Source organism: Oncorhynchus gorbuscha, linkage group LG14 (genome assembly GCF_021184085.1).
Source record: "Oncorhynchus gorbuscha isolate QuinsamMale2020 ecotype Even-year linkage group LG14, OgorEven_v1.0, whole genome shotgun sequence".
NCBI classification, from domain to species: Eukaryota; Metazoa; Chordata; class Actinopteri; order Salmoniformes; family Salmonidae; genus Oncorhynchus; species Oncorhynchus gorbuscha.
The window spans coordinates 7939366-7960918 of record NC_060186.1 but is presented as its reverse complement, the minus strand read 5'-3'; the positions used below and the strand labels follow the sequence as shown (position 1 = coordinate 7960918).

The 21553-nt window shown below is 44.5% G+C and overlaps 1 protein-coding gene across 1 annotated transcript in view; it reads right to left on the bottom strand.

The window, feature by feature from the left end:
- LOC123995864 (voltage-dependent calcium channel subunit alpha-2/delta-1-like) overlaps positions 1-17337 on the bottom strand; it is a 43856-nt gene extending 26519 nt beyond the window's left edge. The window contains exon 1 of the mRNA XM_046299543.1: positions 16982-17337. Within this exon, the coding sequence (XP_046155499.1) occupies positions 16982-17070 (89 nt within the window). The 5' untranslated portion in view covers positions 17071-17337. The remainder of the gene's footprint in view (positions 1-16981) is intronic.
- Between the last annotated feature and the right edge of the window lie 4216 nt (positions 17338-21553).

Genomic DNA, 21553 nt, shown 5'->3' with positions numbered 1-21553 from the left:
TTTTTATATTAGTTTACTTGTGTTACTTCTGTTTGTATCAGAGGGCAGAACCTGACACCATGTAAACACCACTAGCCAGTAGAGAGCTCCATCCATTGCAAAGTCAAAAGCCCCATCATTCCTGAGCACTATCATAGAGTAGAAACAGATCGACAAAGAGGTCAAGGCCCCATCCTGAAACAACCCTGAAACAGGCCCCATCCCCGCAGTACTTAATGTAGATCTGAAAGATTTGGATAGGTATGGTAGTAGTTTCATCTTATCCCTGATAGGCTGGGTGTAGATTTTGCCATATCGCTCACACCTATCCAATCTTTTCACATAATCAGATCTAGGGGTAGGATGTGTTTCTGGACAGGACACAAACCTAGGATTAGCAGTTACATCTCACATGTAACTGAGATAATCAGTGACCTAACTACCGGTGACCAGTAATTTTCAATGAAAGGAGGAGATGAGACACGAGGACATACACAGCGACTTAACGGTCCCAAGGAGAGCTAGCAACCAAAATTCAACATTACCCAAGTTTATGCTAATTGTAGCGACACACCTGCACAGCAGCCAGTTAGACTAAATACACCACTTTCTGAGTCTCTCCTTTCCACCACTCTCTCCTCTTCATTCCTCTCTCTGCTGTTAACACAGGGCTGTTTTGACACTCACACTTTGTCAGCGGAGCCACACTTGATCTCTAAATACTGTCAAACTGTCAGGGAGAAGAAGCACGGCAGCAGGCAGTAACTGCCTGACAGACAGATGCAGACTGGAACGGGGGTGTTTTTTTTTTTTTTTTAATATAACATGAGTTATTTATCGGTCTCATACACTGAGTTAGTCTCTGTCCTCAACCCCTTATTAGTGGTGATTTTTCCTTCTGATCTACTCTTAGAGGGATATACCAGTGATATAGGTGTGAGGAGGCGGGAGAGTGCGAGAGAGAGGGAGAGAGAGGCTATAATTTAGCCATCAGATACCAAATAAAAGCTGGTACTGTGGAGCAGCAGGCTTTAATAACCAACCTGACAGAACAATGGCGAAGACAAACAGTCTCTCTCTCTCTTTGGTATCTTTTTCCTCACTGTTTACCTTGCTCTCTCTCTTTTCTCTGTTGCTTCATCTCTCCTTGTTTTTCTATCACTCTTTATCTCTCCTTTGCTCCCCTTGCTTTCCCTCCCTCTCCCTCTTTCTCATTTGACCTCTAACCTCCTCTCTCTCCTTCAGTCTGTTTCACTTTAACCATCTCCTTTGCTCTCTATCACTCTTTCCCCTCCCCTCGCCTCCCTCCCTCCCTCCCTCCCTCCCTCCCTCCCTCCCTCCCTCCCTCCCTCCCTCCCTCCCTCCCTCCCTCCCTCCCTCCCTCCCTCCCTCCCTCCCTCCCTGAGAGGCAAAACAGGCAGATAAAGGATAATATCCTCCTTATTTATTGAGATCAATCACACAGTAATTGTAGGCTTTGTAGCTAGCTGTCTTCCGTTCTCATTATCCTGGGCAGCGAGAGATTATTGATGTTCTTCTCTCTTTCACTCTTCTCCCACCATCATTTTCCTGTTAAGAAGTCAGAGTACCGGAACACGGAACCCCTGCTTTGATCTGAGGTGGCTGGTTATGTGGGAACCCATGGCAACCGTGCTTGTTGCACTCCAATGGGTACTTATGGTATAAATAACAACAGAGAGTATATGAGGAGAGGAGAGAATGTCCACTGTTGTCCATGCATGTTCATTTCCCCTACAGTGGAATCTCAATGACATCACAAAATGACGATCATACACGAACAAATACCTTTACTATATCTCACTATACTGCAATACAAGGATTCCTGACACACACACACACACACACACACACACACACACACACACACACACACACACACACACACACACACACACACACACACACACACACACACACACACACACACACACACACACACACACACACACACACACACACACACACACACACACACACACACACACAGGGTTCCTGTGGTGGACAGGGCATCGGTCCAAACAGCTGTTAACCATTCCCATTCCCAACGTCTGCTGGGCAACGTCTCGGAACGCAATGGAACATTCTGGGAAGTACCATGTGCCACAGGTGGCAGGGGACGACGTAGCCTAGGTTAGTTTAGCGTTAGCATCGCGCTGGGTGATTACTTCTACTTCCAGTCTTCCCAGTGTACACACATCAGGCCAGGCAAAGTAGTATTTCATTCTTCCCAGAGGCCTGAACCGGAGGAGGGGGTGGAGGAGACACCAGACATTAAAACAACAAACAGGAGGCTGCACATAAAGTGTGGATCCCCCAAGCCTTCAGTGGTGGAACGTGGGGGAGAATTATGGGGTATGGGGGGAACGAGTTAGCGCGGTACAAAGATATCCCAGACCAGTACAACCCACAGGTCTGAGTCAGAGTCAGGACACTCACCCCCTACCCTAGAGGCTAGAGAGATCAAATATAGCCTGTGAGAGAGAGAGAGAGAGGGGGGGGGGAGGAGAGTGAGAGCAGAGCAAGAGACAGAGAGAGAGCAGAGAGACAGAGAGAGAGGGGGGAGTGAGAGCAGAGAGAGAGAAAGAGAGAACAAGAGAGAGAGCAGAGACGGAGAGATCAGAGAGAGAGAGAGAGATCAAAGAGAGAGAGTGCAGCAGAGTTTGCTGTGGGCCCAGACCGTGTGCCCTGGTGTCTGGGTAGCTGGGTAACAGATATAGCCTTTAGCAGCTTACGCAGATGGGCGGTGGGCATTCCTCCTGAAATATACCTGCTAACACCAGCTCTCTGATGGGGAGCGGAGTCATACACAGACATACAACCCGAGTTGGCTTCAAACACCTTTCTAAAATATAACACCGTTAATATGGTCCTAAGTAGACTCTTTTTACCTCTGACAGTTGAAAGTTAAAATATTTAGGCAGAATAAGAAACCCATGCGGGATATTAACCCACAACCATGGTGTTAGATGCGCCACACTCCAACCCACTGAGTCAGTGGAACCTCCTAGTCAACAACTCAGCCTCTGAATACACCGTCGACAAACACCATTGTGTTCTAGTCCTTATGCACGGACACAGACAGCTTCTTTAACTCTTTATTAACCGTTGCCTCTGTGAGTGCAGAGAGTGTGGGTGGAGCGGCATTCACATTATGCCAGCAGATCAGTGGAGACAGGGTTGGGAACACGAAAAAGGCATATCTATTTAGCTGGTTGAGCATGAAATCTAATTATGCTTTAAAACTGAGAGAGAAACCGGCGAGGAGGGTGATGGGAACCATGGAAATGGAGGAGAGGGGAGGAGAGAGAGTGGGACACGGAGGAGAGGAGAGAAGGGAGGAGGGGGGAGGGAGAGAGGTGGAGGGAGAGTGGGAGAGGGAGAGAGATGAAGGGAGAGTGGGACACGGAGGAGAGGAGAGAAGGGAGGAGGGGGGAGGAGAGAGAGTGGGACACGGAGGAGAGGAGAGAAGGGATGAGGGGGAGAGGGAGAGAGATGGAGGGAGAGAGATGAGGGGAGAGTGGGAGAGGAAAGGGAGAGAGAGAGGGCAGAGCCTGAGTCAAAAGCAAGACGAATGCGATCACAGGCTTGACTGTAACCAGATAACATGACATGCACCCATCAGGCCAAAATACCATTTATATATAGATAGGGTGAAGCTTTATTTAAACGGGGGTCAATAAAATGCTTAAAAGCATTATTTAATAGCTCATTACTCATGAACAACCGGTTTGTAAATAATTCATTCATCATTCATTTGTGTATTTTGTAGCAAATATATTTTCTAATCATGTATTTTGTAGAAAATACATTTCGTAATCATGTAACCAAGTCACTCAAAGGCCTTATACATGCATTTAAACATATGTATTGATTAATAACTACATTATGATGTTTACTAACTGACTGACTGACTGACTGACTGACTGACTGACTGACTGACTGACTGACTGACTGACTGACTGACTGACTGACTGACTGACTGGTTTACTAACTAAATGACTGACTGACTAACTGACTGGATGACTGTGACTAACTGACTGGATGACTAACTGAATGACTGACTGTGACTAACTGACTGGATGACTAACTGACTGACTGACTAACTGACTGGATGACTAACTGAATGACTGGATGACTAACTGACTAACTGACTGGATGACTAACTGACTGGATGACTAACTGACTAACTGACTGACTAACTGACTGGATGACTAACTGACTGACTAACTGACTGGATGACTAACTGACTGACTAACTGACTGGATGACTAACTGACTGACTAACTGACTGGATGACTAACTGACTGACTAACTGACTGGATGACTAACTGACTGGATGACTAACTGACTGGATGACTAACTGACTGGATGACTAACTGACTAACTGACTGGATGACTAACTGACTGGATGACTAACTGACTAACTGACTGGATGACTAACTGACTAACTGACTGGATGACTAACTGACTGGATGACTAACTGACTGGATGACTAACTGAATGACTGGATGACTAACTGGATGATTGACTGGATGACTAACTGACTGACTGACTAACTGACTGGATGACTAGCTGAATGACTGACTGACTAACTGACAGAATGACTAACTGAATGACTGGCTATCTAACTGACTGGACGACTAGCTGACTGACTAACTGAATGACTGACTAACTAGATGATTAACTGAATAACTGACTGACCAGCTGACTGATTGGATGACTAACTGGATGGCTAACTGAATGGCTGACTAACTGACTGGATGACTAGCTGACTGACTAACTGAATGACTGACTGACTAACTGACTGGATGACAAACTGACTGGATGACTAACTGAATGACTGACTGACTAGATGACTGACTGACTAACTGACTGGATGACTAACTGACTGACTAACTGAATGACTGACTAACTAGATGACTAACTGAATGACTGACTGGCTAACTAACTGGATGACTAACTGACTGACTAACTAACTGGATGACTAGCTGAATTACTGACTTGCTGACTGACTGGATTACTGACTGACTGACTAGATGACTGACTGACTGATCGACTGACTGACTAGCTGACTGACAGGTTGACTAACTGACTGACTGGATGACTAACTGGATGACTGACTGACTGACTAGATGACTGACTAACTGACTGGATGACTAACTGGACGACTAACTAACTGACTGATCGACTGACTGACTAGCTGACTGACTAGATGACTGACTGACTGACTGACTGGTTTACTAACTAAATGACTGACTGACTAACTGACTGGATGACTGTGACTAACTGACTGGATGACTAACTGAATGACTGACTGTGACTAACTGACTGGATGACTAACTGACTGACTGACTAACTGACTGGATGACTAACTGAATGACTGGATGACTAACTGACTAACTGACTGGATGACTAACTGACTGGATGACTAACTGACTAACTGACTGACTAACTGACTGGATGACTAACTGACTGACTAACTGACTGGATGACTAACTGACTGACTAACTGACTGGATGACTAACTGACTGACTAACTGACTGGATGACTAACTGACTGACTAACTGACTGGATGACTAACTGACTGGATGACTAACTGACTGGATGACTAACTGACTGGATGACTAACTGACTAACTGACTGGATGACTAACTGACTGGATGACTAACTGACTAACTGACTGGATGACTAACTGACTAACTGACTGGATGACTAACTGACTGGATGACTAACTGACTGGATGACTAACTGAATGACTGGATGACTAACTGGATGATTGACTGGATGACTAACTGACTGACTGACTAACTGACTGGATGACTAGCTGAATGACTGACTGACTAACTGACAGAATGACTAACTGAATGACTGGCTATCTAACTGACTGGACGACTAGCTGACTGACTAACTGAATGACTGACTAACTAGATGATTAACTGAATAACTGACTGACCAGCTGACTGATTGGATGACTAACTGGATGGCTAACTGAATGGCTGACTAACTGACTGGATGACTAGCTGACTGACTAACTGAATGACTGACTGACTAACTGACTGGATGACAAACTGACTGGATGACTAACTGAATGACTGACTGACTAGATGACTGACTGACTAACTGACTGGATGACTAACTGACTGACTAACTGAATGACTGACTAACTAGATGACTAACTGAATGACTGACTGGCTAACTAACTGGATGACTAACTGACTGACTAACTAACTGGATGACTAGCTGAATTACTGACTTGCTGACTGACTGGATTACTGACTGACTGACTAGATGACTGACTGACTGATCGACTGACTGACTAGCTGACTGACAGGTTGACTAACTGACTGACTGGATGACTAACTGGATGACTGACTGACTGACTAGATGACTGACTAACTGACTGGATGACTAACTGGACGACTAACTAACTGACTGATCGACTGACTGACTAGCTGACTGACTAGATGACTAACTAACTGACTGGACGACTAACTGGATGACTGACTGACTGACTAGATGACTGACTAATCGACTGACTGACTAGCTGACTGACTAGATGACTAACTAACTGACTGGATGACTAACTGACTAGATGACTGACTGACTAGATGACTGACTGACTAGATGACTGACTGACTGACTGGATGACTAACTGGATGACTAACTAACTGACTGATCGACTAACTGACTAGATGACTGGCTGACTAGATGACTGACTGACTAGATGACTGACTGACTGACTGATCGACTGACTGACTAGCTGACTGACTAGATGACTAACTAACTGACTGGATGACTAACTGGACGACTAACTAACTGACTGGATGACTAACTGGATGACTAACTAACTGACTGGATGACTAACTGGACGACTGACTAACTGACTGGATGACTAACTGGATGACTGACTAACTGACTGGATGACTAACTGGACGACTAACTAACTGACTGGATGACTAACTGGACGACTAACTAACTGACTGGATGACTAACTGGACGACTGACTAACTGACTGGATGACTAGCTGACTGACTAACTGAATGACTAACTGATAGACTGACTGACTAACTGACTGGATGACTAACTGTCTGACTGACTAACTAACTAACTGCATGACTAACTGACTAACTGAATAACTGACGGAATGACTGAATGATTGACTGACTGACTAACTAGTTGACTGGATGACTGACTGACTAGCTGAATGACTGACTGACAGGATGACTGACTGACTGGATGACTAGCTGAATTACTGACTTGCTGACTGACTGACTAGCTGACTAACTGACTGACTGGATGACTGAATGGATAACTGACTGACTGACTGGATGAATGACTGACTGACTAGCTGACTGACTGACTGAATGACTAGCTGACTGACTGACTGACTGGATGACTGACTGGATGACTGACTAGATGACTGACTGACTGGATGACTGACTGACTGGATGGCTGACTGATCGACTGACTAACTAGCTGACTGACAGGATGACTAACTGACTGACTGGATGACTGACTGACTGGATGATTGACTAGCTGACTTACTGACTGACTAGCTGACTGACTAACTGACTAACTGACTGGATGACTGACTGACTGACTAACTGACTGACTGACTGGACGACTGACTAGATGACTGACTAGCTGACTGACTGGATGACTTGCTTACTCACTGACTGACTGAATGACTGACTGATTAGCTGACTGACAGCATGACTGACTGACTAGCTGACTGACAGGATGACTGACTGACTGACAAGCTGACTGACTGACTGGATGACTGACTAGAAGACTGACTGACTGACTAGCTGACTGACTGGCTAGCTGACTGATTGATTACCTGACTGACTGGATGACTGACTAACTGACTGACTAGCTGACTGACTGACTGGATGACTAGCTGAAATTCTGACTTGCTGACTGACTGGATTACTGACTGACTGACAGGATGACTGACTGACTGACTGCCTAGCTGACTGACAGGATGACTAACTGACTGACTGGATGACTGACTGACTGGATGACTGATTGGATGACTGACTAACTGACTGACATGATGACTGACTAGCTGACTGACTAGATGACTGACTGACTGACTGACTAGCTGACTGACTGACTAGCTGACTGACGAGCTGACTGACAGGATGACTGACTGACTGAATGACTGACAGGATGACTGACTGACTAACTGGCTGACTGGATGACTGACTAACTGACTAGCTATCTGTTTGACTGACTAACTGACTGACTAACTGACTAGCTGACTGACAGGATGACTGACTGACTGGACGACTGACTAACAGGCTGACTGAGTGACTGACTAGCTAGCTATCTGACTAACTGACTAGCTGACTGACAGACTAGCTGACTGACTGACTAGCTGACTGACTAGATGACTGACTGACTAGCTGACTGACAGGATGACTGGATGACTGACTGACTAACTGACTGACAGGATGACTGACTGACTGACTAGCTATCTGACTGACTAACTGGCTGACTGACAGACTAGCTGACTGACTAGCTAATGGACTGACCTGCTGACTGACTGGATGACTGACTGATTGACTGACTGGCTGCCTAAATAACTGACTGACTAGCTGACTGACTGGTTAAATAACTGACTGGATGACTGACTAACTAACTAGTTGCCTGAATGACTGACTGACTAGCTGAATGACTGACTGACAAGATGACTGACTGACTGGATGACTAGCTGAAATTCTGACTTGCTGACTGACTGGATTACTGACTGACTGACAGGATGACTGACTGACTGCCTAGCTGACTGACAGGATGACTAACTGACTGACTGGATGACTGACTGACTGGATGACTGATTGGATGACTGATTAACTGACTGACATGATGACTGACTAGCTGACTGACTAGATGACTGACTGACTGACTGACTAGCTGACTGACTGACTAGCTGACTGACGAGCTGACTGACAGGATGACTGACTGACTGAATGACTGACAGGATGACTGACTGACTAACTGGCTGACTGGATGACTGACTAACTGACTAGCTATCTGTTTGACTGACTAACTGACTGACTAACTGACTAGCTGACTGACAGGATGACTGACTGACTGGACGACTGACTAACAGGCTGACTGAGTGACTGACTAGCTAGCTATCTGACTAACTGACTAGCTGACTGACAGACTAGCTGACTGACTGACTAGCTGACTGACTAGATGACTGACTGACTAGCTGACTGACAGGATGACTGGATGACTGACTGACTAACTGACTGACAGGATGACTGACTGACTGACTAGCTATCTGACTGACTAACTGGCTGATTGACAGACTAGCTGACTGACTAGCTAATGGACTGACCTGCTGACTGACTGATTGACTGACTGGCTGCCTAAATAACTGACTGACTAGCTGACTGACTGGTTAAATAACTGACTGGAAGACTGACTAACTAACTAGTTGCCTGAATGACTGACTGACTAGCTGAATGACTGACTGACAAGATGACTGACTGACTGGATGACTAGCTGAATTACTGACTTGCTGACTGACTGGATTACTGACTGACTGACTAGATGACTGACTGATCGACTGACTGACTAGCTGACTAACTGGATGACTGAATGGATGACTGACTGACTGGATGAATGACTGACTGACTAGCTGACTGACTGACTGACTAGCTGACTGACTGACTGGATGACTGACTGGATGACTGACTGGATGACTGACTGGATGGCTGACTGATCGACTGACTGACTAGCTGACTGACAGGATGACTAACTGACTGACTGGATGACTGACTGGACTTACTGACTGACTAGCTGACTGACTAACTGACTAACTGACTGGATGAATGACTGACTAACTGACTGGATGACTGACTAGATGACTGGCTAGATGACTGACTGACTGACTGACTGACTGACTGGATGACTGACTAGATGACTGACTAGATGACTGACTGACTGACTAGCTGACTGACTGGATGACTTGCTTACTCACTGACTGACTGATTAGCTGACTGACAGGATGACTAACTGACTGACTGGATGACTGACTAGCTGACTTACTGACTGACTAGCTGACTGACTAACTGACTAACTGACTGGATGAATGACTGACTAACTGACTGGATGACTGACTAGATGACTGGCTAGATGACTGACTGACTGACTGACTGACTGACTGACTGACTGACTGACTGACTGGATGACTGACTAGATGACTGACTAGATGACTGACTGACTGACTAGCTGACTGACTGGATGACTTGCTTACTCACTGACTGACTGATTAGCTGACTGACAGCATGACTGACTGACTAGCTGACTGACAGGATGACTGACTGACTGGATGACTGACTGACTGACAAGCTGACTGACTGACTGGATGACTGACTAGATGACTGACTGACTGGCTGACTGACTAACTGACTGGATGACTGACTGACTAGCTGACTGACTGGATGACTTGCTTACTCGCTGACTGACTGAATGACTGACTGACTAGCTGACTGACAGCATGACTGACTGACTGACTGACTAGCTGGCTGACTGACTAGCTGACTGGATGACTGACTGACTAGCTGACTGACTGGCCGACTGGCTGACTGAATAACTGACTGGCTGGATGACTGGCTGACTGATTGACTGGCTGGCACTGGGCCTCTCTGGGGGCACAATCTGTGACATCAGACTTTGCATTTCAGATTCGATGAGAGAAAGCCACGGAGCAGCCTAGGAGACATGTTCCAGAGAGGAGAGAGAGAGAGAGAGAGAGAGAGAGAGAGAGAGAGAGAGAGAGAGAGAGAGAGAGAGAGAGAGAGAGAGAGAGAGAGAGAGAGAGAGAGAGAGAGGCAGAGAGAGAGAGAGAGAGAGAGAGAAGAGGGAGAGAGAGAGAGAAGAGTGGCTGCAGAAAATCTGAGGCAGACAGACACTGGCATGTGAGGTTAGCGCTGGAGCACAGAGATGCAGTCACGCACTGTGACAGAGAGAGGGATAGAAAGATGGAGAGGGAGGGGGATGAGAGATGGGAGCAATATGAAAAGAGAGGAAAAGTAAGAGAGAAACAATAAGAGAAAGCAAGAGAAAGAGAGCGAGAGGCAGGGAGAAAGCAAGAGAGAGAGGAAGGCAATGGGAAAGAGAGGCGAGGAGAAAGAGCGAGAGAGCGAGCGAGAGAGAGAGGAAGGCAAGGGGAAAGAGAGGCAAGGGGAAAGAGAGAGAGAGCGAGAAAGGGAAAGGGAGAAAGAGAGAGGGAGAGAGGCAGGGAGAAAAAGAGAACAGCAGGAAGAGAGATAGAGGCAAGGAGAAAGAGAGAGAGAGCGGCAGAGAGAGACAGGGAGAGAGAGAGGCCGGAAGAAAGAGAGGCAGAGAGAAATAAAGATACAGGGAATGGGGAAAGAGAGGCGGGGAGAAAGAGCAAGAGAGCGAGAAAGGGAAAAAGGGAGAGAAAGAGAGAGGCAGGGAGAGAGAGAGAGAGAGAGAGAGAGAGAGAGAGAGAGAGAGAGAGAGAGAGAGAGAGAGAGAGAGAGAGAGAGAGAGAGAGAGGCAGAAGAGAGAGGCAGGCAGGCAGAAAGAGAGAGGCATGAAAAAAGAGAGATAGAGGTAGGCAGAATGAGAGAGAGAGAGAGGGGCAAGGGGAAAGAGAGAGAGGGGCAGGGAGAAAAGTGAGTGAGAGAGAGAGAGAGAGAGAGAGAGAGAGAGAGAGAGAGAGAGAGAGAGAGAGAGAGAGAGAGAGAGAGAGATGAAGGGAAATAAGAGAGAGAGAGAGGTAGGGAGGTAGGGAGAAAGAGAGAGAGAGGCAGACAGACAGGCAGAAAGAGAGAGAGGCAGAGAGAGATAAAGAATGAGACAGAAGAACAATCTCTAAAGCCAAGATGTTAATTGTGTCTTACCCCTGTCTTACAACTATAGGAGCACTTCAGACAATTTCCAGAGCTCCTCTCAACAGCCTGTGTGTGTGTGTGTGTGTGTGTGTGCATGTGTGTGTGTGTGTGTGTGTGTGTGTGTGTGTGTGTGTGTGTGTGTGTGTGTGTGTGTGTGTGTGTGTGTGTGTGTGTGTGTGTGTGTGTGTGTGTGTGTGTGTGTGTGTGTGTGTGTGTGTGTGTGTGTGTGTGTGTGTGTGTGTGTGTGTGTGTGTGTGTGTGTGTTCATTCTTTTATTCAACACCTCCATTGTAATAGTCACTCAAAATCACTGTCAAAGTAGTAAAATGAGCAGTATGGTTACACTGCCAACCCGAGGACGGCCAACTGCTGCAGCTCTGATCACGGCAATAGTGAGAAAAAGAGAAACCCAGTCAGCTTTATATGGTAGTCAAGCAGTGGAGGCTCCTCAGAGGAGGAAGGGAAGGCCATCTTCCTCAGTGAATTTCGTTAAAAAAACAATTGTAAAACATCGAAAAATGTATATTTTTGGGATAAAACTATACTAAATATATTCACAAGTCACCAAATAATTTATTAAAACACACTGTTTTGCATTGAAGGTCTACAGTAGCCACAACATCCCTCTGTAGGGTAGCACAATGGTGTAACCGGAGGAGAACTAGCTTCCATCCTCCTCTTGGCACACTGACTTCAATGCAAAACCTAGGAGGCTCATGGTTCTCACCCCCTTCAATAGACTTACACAGTAATTAAGACAACATCTGGAGGACGTCCTCCAACCTGTCAGAACTTATGCAGCATGAACTGACATCTTGTCCACCCAAATCAAAGGATCAAATAACGAAGGGAGAAGGTGAGAGTAGGAGAGTATATAGAGGCTAGAATGAATACAGCGTGGCTGTTTATGAGTGATCAGGGGTGTATTCATTCCATCGATTCTGCTGAAAAATATTTCTTAAATGGAAGCAAATGAAACCGGGATAACATACCTGAATTTGTCCAATAGAAACTCTCATTTGGAACTGTTGGACTAATGATTACACCCTAGATCACCTAGATGCAGGCAAGAGTGTACAAGGCGGTATTGAATGTGTCACTGTCATCTCAACATTTTCTCTCGACCTGTGTGCACCTACATTGTAAACTTTCATTCATAGGCTAGGTTGCAGCAGCCTCATGATGGGTACAGGGAAGATTTGAGTATCATGTAGTAGCCTAAACCTACCAATGTTACATTGAACTGGGTGAATGGAATATGAATGACAGTTATCCAACATGCTGTAATAGAAATAAGGCCTTTTGATTATGAAAAGATGTATTGTCCTCCCTCACGTTAAACGGCACTGACCACCACTGTACATTACATTACATTTAAGTCATTTAGTCAAGTATTATAGCTAACCGGGATGCCAGTCTGTTTATGCCAAGGTTAATACAGTCCTGTGGTGGGTAGAAGACCAGGTTTAAATCCCATCATTCACACTACTTCCTCAACGTCTAAGGAACCAATTGAATACTAGATGCCAGTGCGCGTCAGAAACTCGTCATTCGGCCAGCCCAAAAGGCATTTGAAAGAATTTTGGATTTCTCAATCATTGCCAGTTTAAAAGTCCTTTTTCATAGGGAATAATGTGTCAGTCAATCAACATTTTTAGTCTTTAAAACTCCACGACTACCATCAACCACTCAGTGTCTATAAAATCTCTCTCTATAACACTCAGTGTCTATACATCCTCAATGCCTATGGCTGGACTACTCTGCCAGTATGACATCATCCTCTGGTCGGTGCCATTAGTATGAGAGCCAAATGGATCACTTGATCTCCAGGGAAACAGACCAAAAGAACAGAACATAGTTCAGGCAGTGATGTCACCCTCCCTCACAGGATGCTGCTGAGGGGATGACGGCTCATTATAATGGATGGAATGGAGTGAATGGAACGCTATTAATGCTATTAAATGAATGCCATTGTTATGAGCCCATCCTCCCCAATTAATGTACCACTGGCTACCTGTGCCCTCCATCCATGAGACCTGGGGTGAGGTGATGAGGTGAAACTGTCATAACGTTGCAGATAGAAATGTAACACATAGAACCAACAGGATTCCAAACCTATACCTACCTGATAGACAAACATAGGTCATCTAATCTATACAATACATTCCTATCTGAATGTTCTGTAAAGTTGCACCCTCCTAAACAGACCCCTGAAGTTAGGCAGAACCAGATCGCCCCGGAGCTGAGTGGGGTGTCATTTGATTACTAGCTGCATTTGAAGAACAGCTAGTGAGAATAGCAGTGTGGGCATTAATAAACACATAGACAGGTTGGTTTACTGAACCACTGCACCTGCTAGACATGTGAAAGTGAATGGGCATGTCTTCTGTTCTGAGCATGGCAGCTAGACATGTGAAAGTGAATGGGCATGTCTTCTGTTCTGAGAATGGCAGCTAGACATGTGATCAGTTCATTTGCCAGGGATCTAACTATATTTATGAAAATTGCATATAGAACTACGTTTTGAATTTTTTAGTAGTCACTGTTCCACCATTACATGCAAGGTATTCAAGGAAAAGGGCATGGGTGGGTAGGGATGTACTGCCTAACTCATATTGGGAAGACATAAAGAAGCCTATCCTTCCTAAAGTAATCACAATGCCACCGCATGGCATGTCTTCTGTAGCTCAGTTGGTAGAGCATGGCGCTTGTAACGCCAGGGTAGTGGGTTTGATCCCCGGGACCACCCTTACGTAGAATGTATGCACACATGACTGTAAGTCGCTTTGGATAAAAGCGTCTGCTAAATGGCATATATTATGTCGCCATTGACAATATGATGCCGACAATGAAAGGGTTGGCGTACTGATTTTTCAGTGTAAATGGAATTGCGTGTGTAGAGCATTCTATGGGGGGGGGGGGGGGGGGGCTGAGAATATTTGGTCATTCATTGCTTTGCCTTGTCACTGCACTGAGATGAAAGATTCAAGTTGTCCAATTCATTGAGTTGGACATGATTTACCTGAAGATACGTCAGGGGCGTTGCCAGAAGGGTGCTGAAATATGATTGTCCACACTTAGTGCCCCCCCATCTCTCAATCTGGCTCCGTAATATTTGTTTTGCCTGTTTAGCGGTATTACAGAGGCTGGCTTGGGGACCATGCGGACGGCTCAGAGTTGGCGGGAAGGCTGGTTGATTGGTTGACAAGCGTTTGGACTATGGAAGATGGCTAAACATGATCTCAGAGCATTGAATATTGCAATTCGTACAATACGCAACATATTTGCAAAAAGTATGTTATTTTATTAATTCAAATGCATTGTTGCTAACATGGCTAGGTGGCTAAGGTTAACGTTAGCTAGCAGGCTATGGGTTAGTTGTTAGGGTTAAGGTTAGGAGTTAGGTTATTAAAGAGTTAGGGGAAGGGTTAGCTAACATGCTAAGTAGTTGCAAAGTAGCTAAAAGTAGTTAGCAGTTGCAAATTTGCTAAAATTGTCTATGATGTTATTCGAACACAACCTTTGGATTGCTAGGCGTTAGCGTTATATTTTTGCGACAATTAACCTTCTGTCTTATGTAACCATACCAAATGTAACATATACTCATTTGAGTGTTGCGGATTTACATGTTCTATGTTACGTCTAGACCAGGCTGGTTGGCTAGGTGGCTAGGTATGTTCTATGTTACGTCTAGACCAGGCTGGATGGCTAGGTGGCTAGGTATGTTCTATGTTACGTCTAGACCAGGCTGGATGGCTAGGTGGCTAGGTATGTTCTATGTTACGTCTAGACCAGGCTGGATGGCTAGGTGGCTAGGTATGTTCTATGTTACGTCTAGACCAGGCTGGATGGCTAGGTGGCTAGGTATGTTCTATGTTACGTCTAGACCAGGCTGGATGGCTAGGTGGCTAGGTATGTTCTATGTAAACGTCTAGACCAGGCTGGATGGCTAGGTGGCTAGGTATGTTCTATGTTACGTCTAGACCAGGCTGGATGGCTAGGTGGCTAGGTATGTTCTATGTTACGTCTAGACCAGGCTGGATGGCTAGGTGGCTAGGTATGTTCTATGTTACGTCTAGACCAGGCTGGATGGCTAGGTGGCTAGGTATGTTCTATGTTACGTCTAGACCAGGCTGGATGGCTAGGTGGCTAGGTATGTTCTATGTTACGTCTAGACCAGGCTAGGTGGCTAGGTAACTCCTGTTTGACTTGGCAGGTGCTGAGCTAGTGTGTAGTTGCTAGCGTGTAGTAGCACATTTCTGTAGGCTATGGCATGTATTTGTTCTAGAATGTTATGCACTACTGAGGTGAATGAAGCTACAACAGCCAAGTTGATAATGGCTGAAGTCATTTTTGACTGTTTTTGTTGTTCTCCAAATATAATTTTAGAGCTTTTAAATTGTGTAAATCCAGTAAATCAGCTTCCACTTTCAAAAAATGTGTATTGGAGGGGGAGTTACCACTGAACATCTATGAGTATCTAACTTGAATATGGATCACTTCAAATGTATTTATTGAATAAATTAGGGCCGATACAAATTAACAGTTGAAACAGTGATTCAATACAATGCATCATAGTTTAAAGACATTTTCAAAGCTATTTGTGATGTGATTTGCTGATTTCCCATGACCCCCCCCCCCCCCCCCCATAGAATCACCCGGGGTAGCCTATGTAATGACAATAGCCTATGTGTAAAGTGTGTTTAATCAAACTAAGTCGGCTATTAACTACAGGCTAAATTCAGCAAGATCCAGAAGCACAATTCAAACACACAGTTTGTCACAGTTTTCGAAGACGTTATGCATTTCCATTGACTGTTAGTTTTCAGAAACCGATGGGTAAACGTTTGCAATGCAAGTTTTTCCAAAAATGTTGTAGGCTATTATTGGGCTATTTGTAAACATAACAACATGGTCAAATAGGCTTATTATAATGATATACTTATTATATTATAATAATATAAATAAAAACTATCCTACATCACAATAGCCATAAATGTATTTTATGAATTTATTGTATTTTGCTTTAGGATTGGGAAAGCAAACAGGCTGTCATCGGAGGACAGGCTGTCATCACAGGACAGGCTGTCTGGTAAGGCTACTTACAGAAGTGGCGACGGGAACTGCACGGTTGACACACTATTTAACGAAGCCAGAAGTAAAAGTAGAGCGGTGAAGGAGCTGTAGGTATCCATGATTGAACGGAGTTCCCAACACACGATAATAAAAAACGACTCAAGACAGGGAAAGAGATGCGTGAAGCAGTCCAAATCCGGGAACCGTGTGCGTCTTCTTGCGCGTTCAGTGGACCTGTCACGCAGCCATCGGGGGACAGTTTGAAAACAAATCTCAGCTGGTTCGTCTCCCCCTGATGAGTTTGTGTTTGTATGTCTTTTTGAAAGAGTGTGTGTCAGATCTCCGGCGGTAACCTTACAAGAAGCGCCCAGTGTGTTTTTAGAAGAGTGGAGAGGAGGACGCCCGGTTCTCATATCTCCCCCGCTCGTCAGCACGGAACAGTGTGTGTAGGAAATGTGTGTGAGAGAGCCCTCCCGAGCGGATCGGTTTCCGAGCCCCCAACTCCACTTTACCCCCACCCCTTGCCTGAGAACGATCATCATCACGCGTTGCTCTCCATACAAGGCACTCACTCCTCACTGGGGCTGGGCAACGAACGGCCACCGCCTAGCGAGCACACAACACCAGCCAGTCAGACTCAAACTCACTGGCAGACAAAAACTGCATCCCTTTTATTTTAAATGTACATTATATCACATGTGTATGATATTGATGATATTGCTATCGGGACAAAGGAAAGTGTGTTCTAAAATTGTGACTGCATGGCCTATATCAAATAGCAGTTATTTTTTTAAAGGTAACAGATCATTAACAGCCTGACCCCTGCCCCTTTGCTTGCTAAACTGAAGAATTGGGCTGGGGATATATAACCACTCTTATATTTGCATCTATCTATCTATATATCTATCTATCTATCTGGCATTAATACATTTTATACAACGGGTGGGTCTAATGCTGATTGGTTAAAACCGCATTCCAGCTGGTGTCTATTCCACAAGTTACCATCTGCTAAATCTATGACTTTAAAATTACTATTTACTATGTTCTATCTGACTGCGCAATCCACTGTCTCATCAGCCCAGCCAAGCAATTTATCAACTTTATCTCCACTATAAAAAGCATCTAGACATTATCTCACATTTGTTTTTGACTAGCATTTCGTTTTCAACAGCGGAGATTTGTTTAATACTTACTGTCTGTCTCTCCGACATTTGCAACATTGTTTCAATATTCAAATTCAATCTAAAACTGGTCATGCACATGTAATGAACATGCCGGGAGTTGGGACGAGACAGACAGGCGTTTCTCAGCCAGTTGAAATCATGAATCAGCTGGCATAGTTTTTTGGGATATATACAAATAAATGCAATCTTTCCAGCTTCAGTTTGAAGTGATTGTGTTAGCTGTGTTGTTGGCTAGCTCTTCTGAACAACAATATCCTGACAAGTGAGCACATTTTCTTTGCCAGGTGAACTCGCACCTCATTAGCTCATTGTTAAGGATGTATCAAAATAAAAGTCTCTAGAAACTGCTCAAACAAATGCTATTGCAGCTACTTTGCTGGTATTCTGGCTGCACTTTTTTGATGTGACTGTAAGTTAGCCGTAGTTGTCTAGCTGGCAAGCAAACGATAAGAACGTCGACAGCCAGTATGACAATGGAACATTAAGAACGAACGACTGGGCCGCGTCTATAGATACAGAACAAGAAGACTGAATGACTGGGTCACGTCTCTTGCAACCGAACCGATAGAACGAATGACCAGCCGGCTTGGGTAGCAACCCTAGATTTGTGTTGAGACTATATCTTGTGGAAAGATGCAATAGTATGAACAAATGAATCAAAATAATGTTTTTAATGAAAATATGTCAATCGTTATTTGTGACTCGTTTCAGGAAACCAGGGGTATTTTACGAGTCACTACTTCACAGGAGAGCCATTTGAACACAAACATTTTCTTATCAAAAGGTGTTCTTTTGCAGAAATGCCCTCTGGAACATGTGAACTTTCATGTGCCTTAATAAAAAAAACTTGTATGCCATCTGTAAATACAATTGTTAAATTATGAGCCTAGTTGGTTTAGCCACGGAAAAAGTCAGCAACCTTCCCGCTAACCATGATTGGATGAGATAATGAGTGGGATGGACATGCCGAGAGATGTGTTCGGATTGGTCTGCCATGTAGCATGCTTCTGTCTATAGCATGAGCTGGTCAGTATGTGTAGGTAATCCTTTCTACCACAACTATTTTGAAAGATATCATGTAGTGAACTGCATAAATGTTGCTGTCCACCTTGTGGAGGACTAAGGTTTGAAATCACTGGAATTAGAGTATGATAGCTAATGAGATGGAGAATATTCTGGTGTTTGATTGCAAATATGCAGAGAGAGTCGAAAGGGAACACAACAGATGGCTGTTGTATAAAACACCTGTCTCCGGATTACATCTTCAAACTAAGGGCAACCATGGCATCCATGAAAGAGCGGGAGAACTGTTACCCATGTATACGGGTAAGATAGTCTAGCTAGCTACATTTTCAGATGTTACACATTTGTAATTTTGTCAGAAAGTCATTTTCATTTCAAGTTAAAGTGTACTGTTAGCTAGCTAGCTAACGTTAGCTGGCTGGCTCGCTAGCTAACGTTACATGTATAATCTGTGTAGTAATATTATTTGTATCTCAGAGCCATTTGCATTGTTAGTTATAGCCTAATGTTAGCTTGCTAATATTGAACCTGGTTGGTTAGCTACCTGCAGATTCATGCAGGATAGTAATGTTATGAGTTGGGATTTTGGTTCATTGTTTAGCTAGCCTGCTAGCTACATGTCTAATCAAAAGGCTCCACTGTCTTTTGCAAGTAACCATTTCAATAGAATGTTCATGATGTCACTGCAACAACTGTCTGTAGACATATGAGGTAAATTCACTCTGGCTATCTACTCCGATTTCAGAGCGATTTCGTCTGAGTAACTCACAAATACCTGACAAATGTACAAACGCTCAACACCCGTTGAATATTTCCGGTGTCAGTAAACGTTGGCAAAAGAACGTAACTCAATTGTTGCTAGCAGCTTAGTTGCAGTCACCAATGCTCTGGATAACATAAAAACAGCATAACCAGCTCTGCTACGTCGAGTAAAATGGTTAGCGTGAGCTGTTTTCTCATTTGGAGTCAACATGGGCCAGCATCCCTGTGGAACGCTTTTGAACACCTTGTAGCATCCATGCGCTGATGAATTAAGGCTGTTCTGAGGGCAAAAGGGTTGCAACTCAATATTAGGAAGGTTTATGACTAGAGTTTAAGAGCCTGTGTGAGTGATATAAACCCAGATGGCTGGTTAATCTATGAATAGCTCATAGTTCAAGGCACATCATGATTATTACCCGTCATAGCTATCATTCCTGTGCCATCTGTAGGCCTAGATGTGCAGTGTTTGCCATACAGGGCTGTGGCGGGGAGAGTGGAGCGATCTGAGCGTTCCTCTGCCCCTATTATACCAATCAGAGATATATTTACTGTGCAAATAAGTGGCGTGCTCCTCAGCTCTGCAAATATCAGGTTCCACCAGCAGCCATATTGAATAGTTGTGTAAAGGGACCTCTTCCCAGGGTCCTGGTTCATGAGAGTATTTACCATGCACCACCACCAGACTGTACTGGACATACAGTGCCTTTGGAAGGTATTCAGACCCCTTGACTTTTTCCACATTTTGTTACGTTACAGCCTTATTCTAAAATTGATTCAATCAAAAAAAATCCTCAGGAATCTACACACAATACCCAATAATGACAAAGAGAAAACTGTTTTATTTTATTTTAAATGTTTGCAAATGTATTGAAAACAGAAATACCTTATTTACATAAGTATTCAGACCCTTTTCTATCAAAATTGAGCTCAGGTGCATCCTGTTTCCATTGATCATCCTTGAGATGTTTTAACAAATTGATTGGAGTCCACCTGTGGTAAATTCAATTGATTGGACATGATTTGGAAAGGCACACACCTGTTTATATAAGGTCCCACAGTTGACAGTGCAACCAAGCCATGAGGTAGAAGGAATTGTCCATAGAGCTCAGAGACAGGATTGTGTCGATGCACAGATCTGGGGAAGGGTACTAAAAATGTCTACAGCTTTGAAGGTCCCCAAGAACACAGTGCCTCCATCATTCTTAAATGGAATAAGTTTGGAACCAGCAAGAGTCATCCTGGAGCTGGCTATCTGGCTATACTGAGCAAATGGGGGGGGGAGGGCCTTAGTCAGGTAGGTGACCAAGAACCCAATGGTCACTCAGACAAAGCTCTAGAGTTCCTTTGTGGAGGTCAGAGAACCTTCCAGAAGGACAACCATTTCTGCAGAACTCCACCAATTAGGCCTTTATGGTAGAGTGGTCAGACGGAAGCCACTAGTCAGTATCAAGGCAAAGATGAACGAAGCAAAGTACAGAGAGATCCTTGATGAAAACCTGCTCCAGAGCACTCAGGACCTTAGACTGGGGCAAAGGTTCACCTTCCAACAGGACAAAACCCTAAGCACAAAGCCAAGACAATGCAGGAGTGGTTTCAGGACAAGTCTCTGAATGTCCTTGAGTGGCCCAGCCAG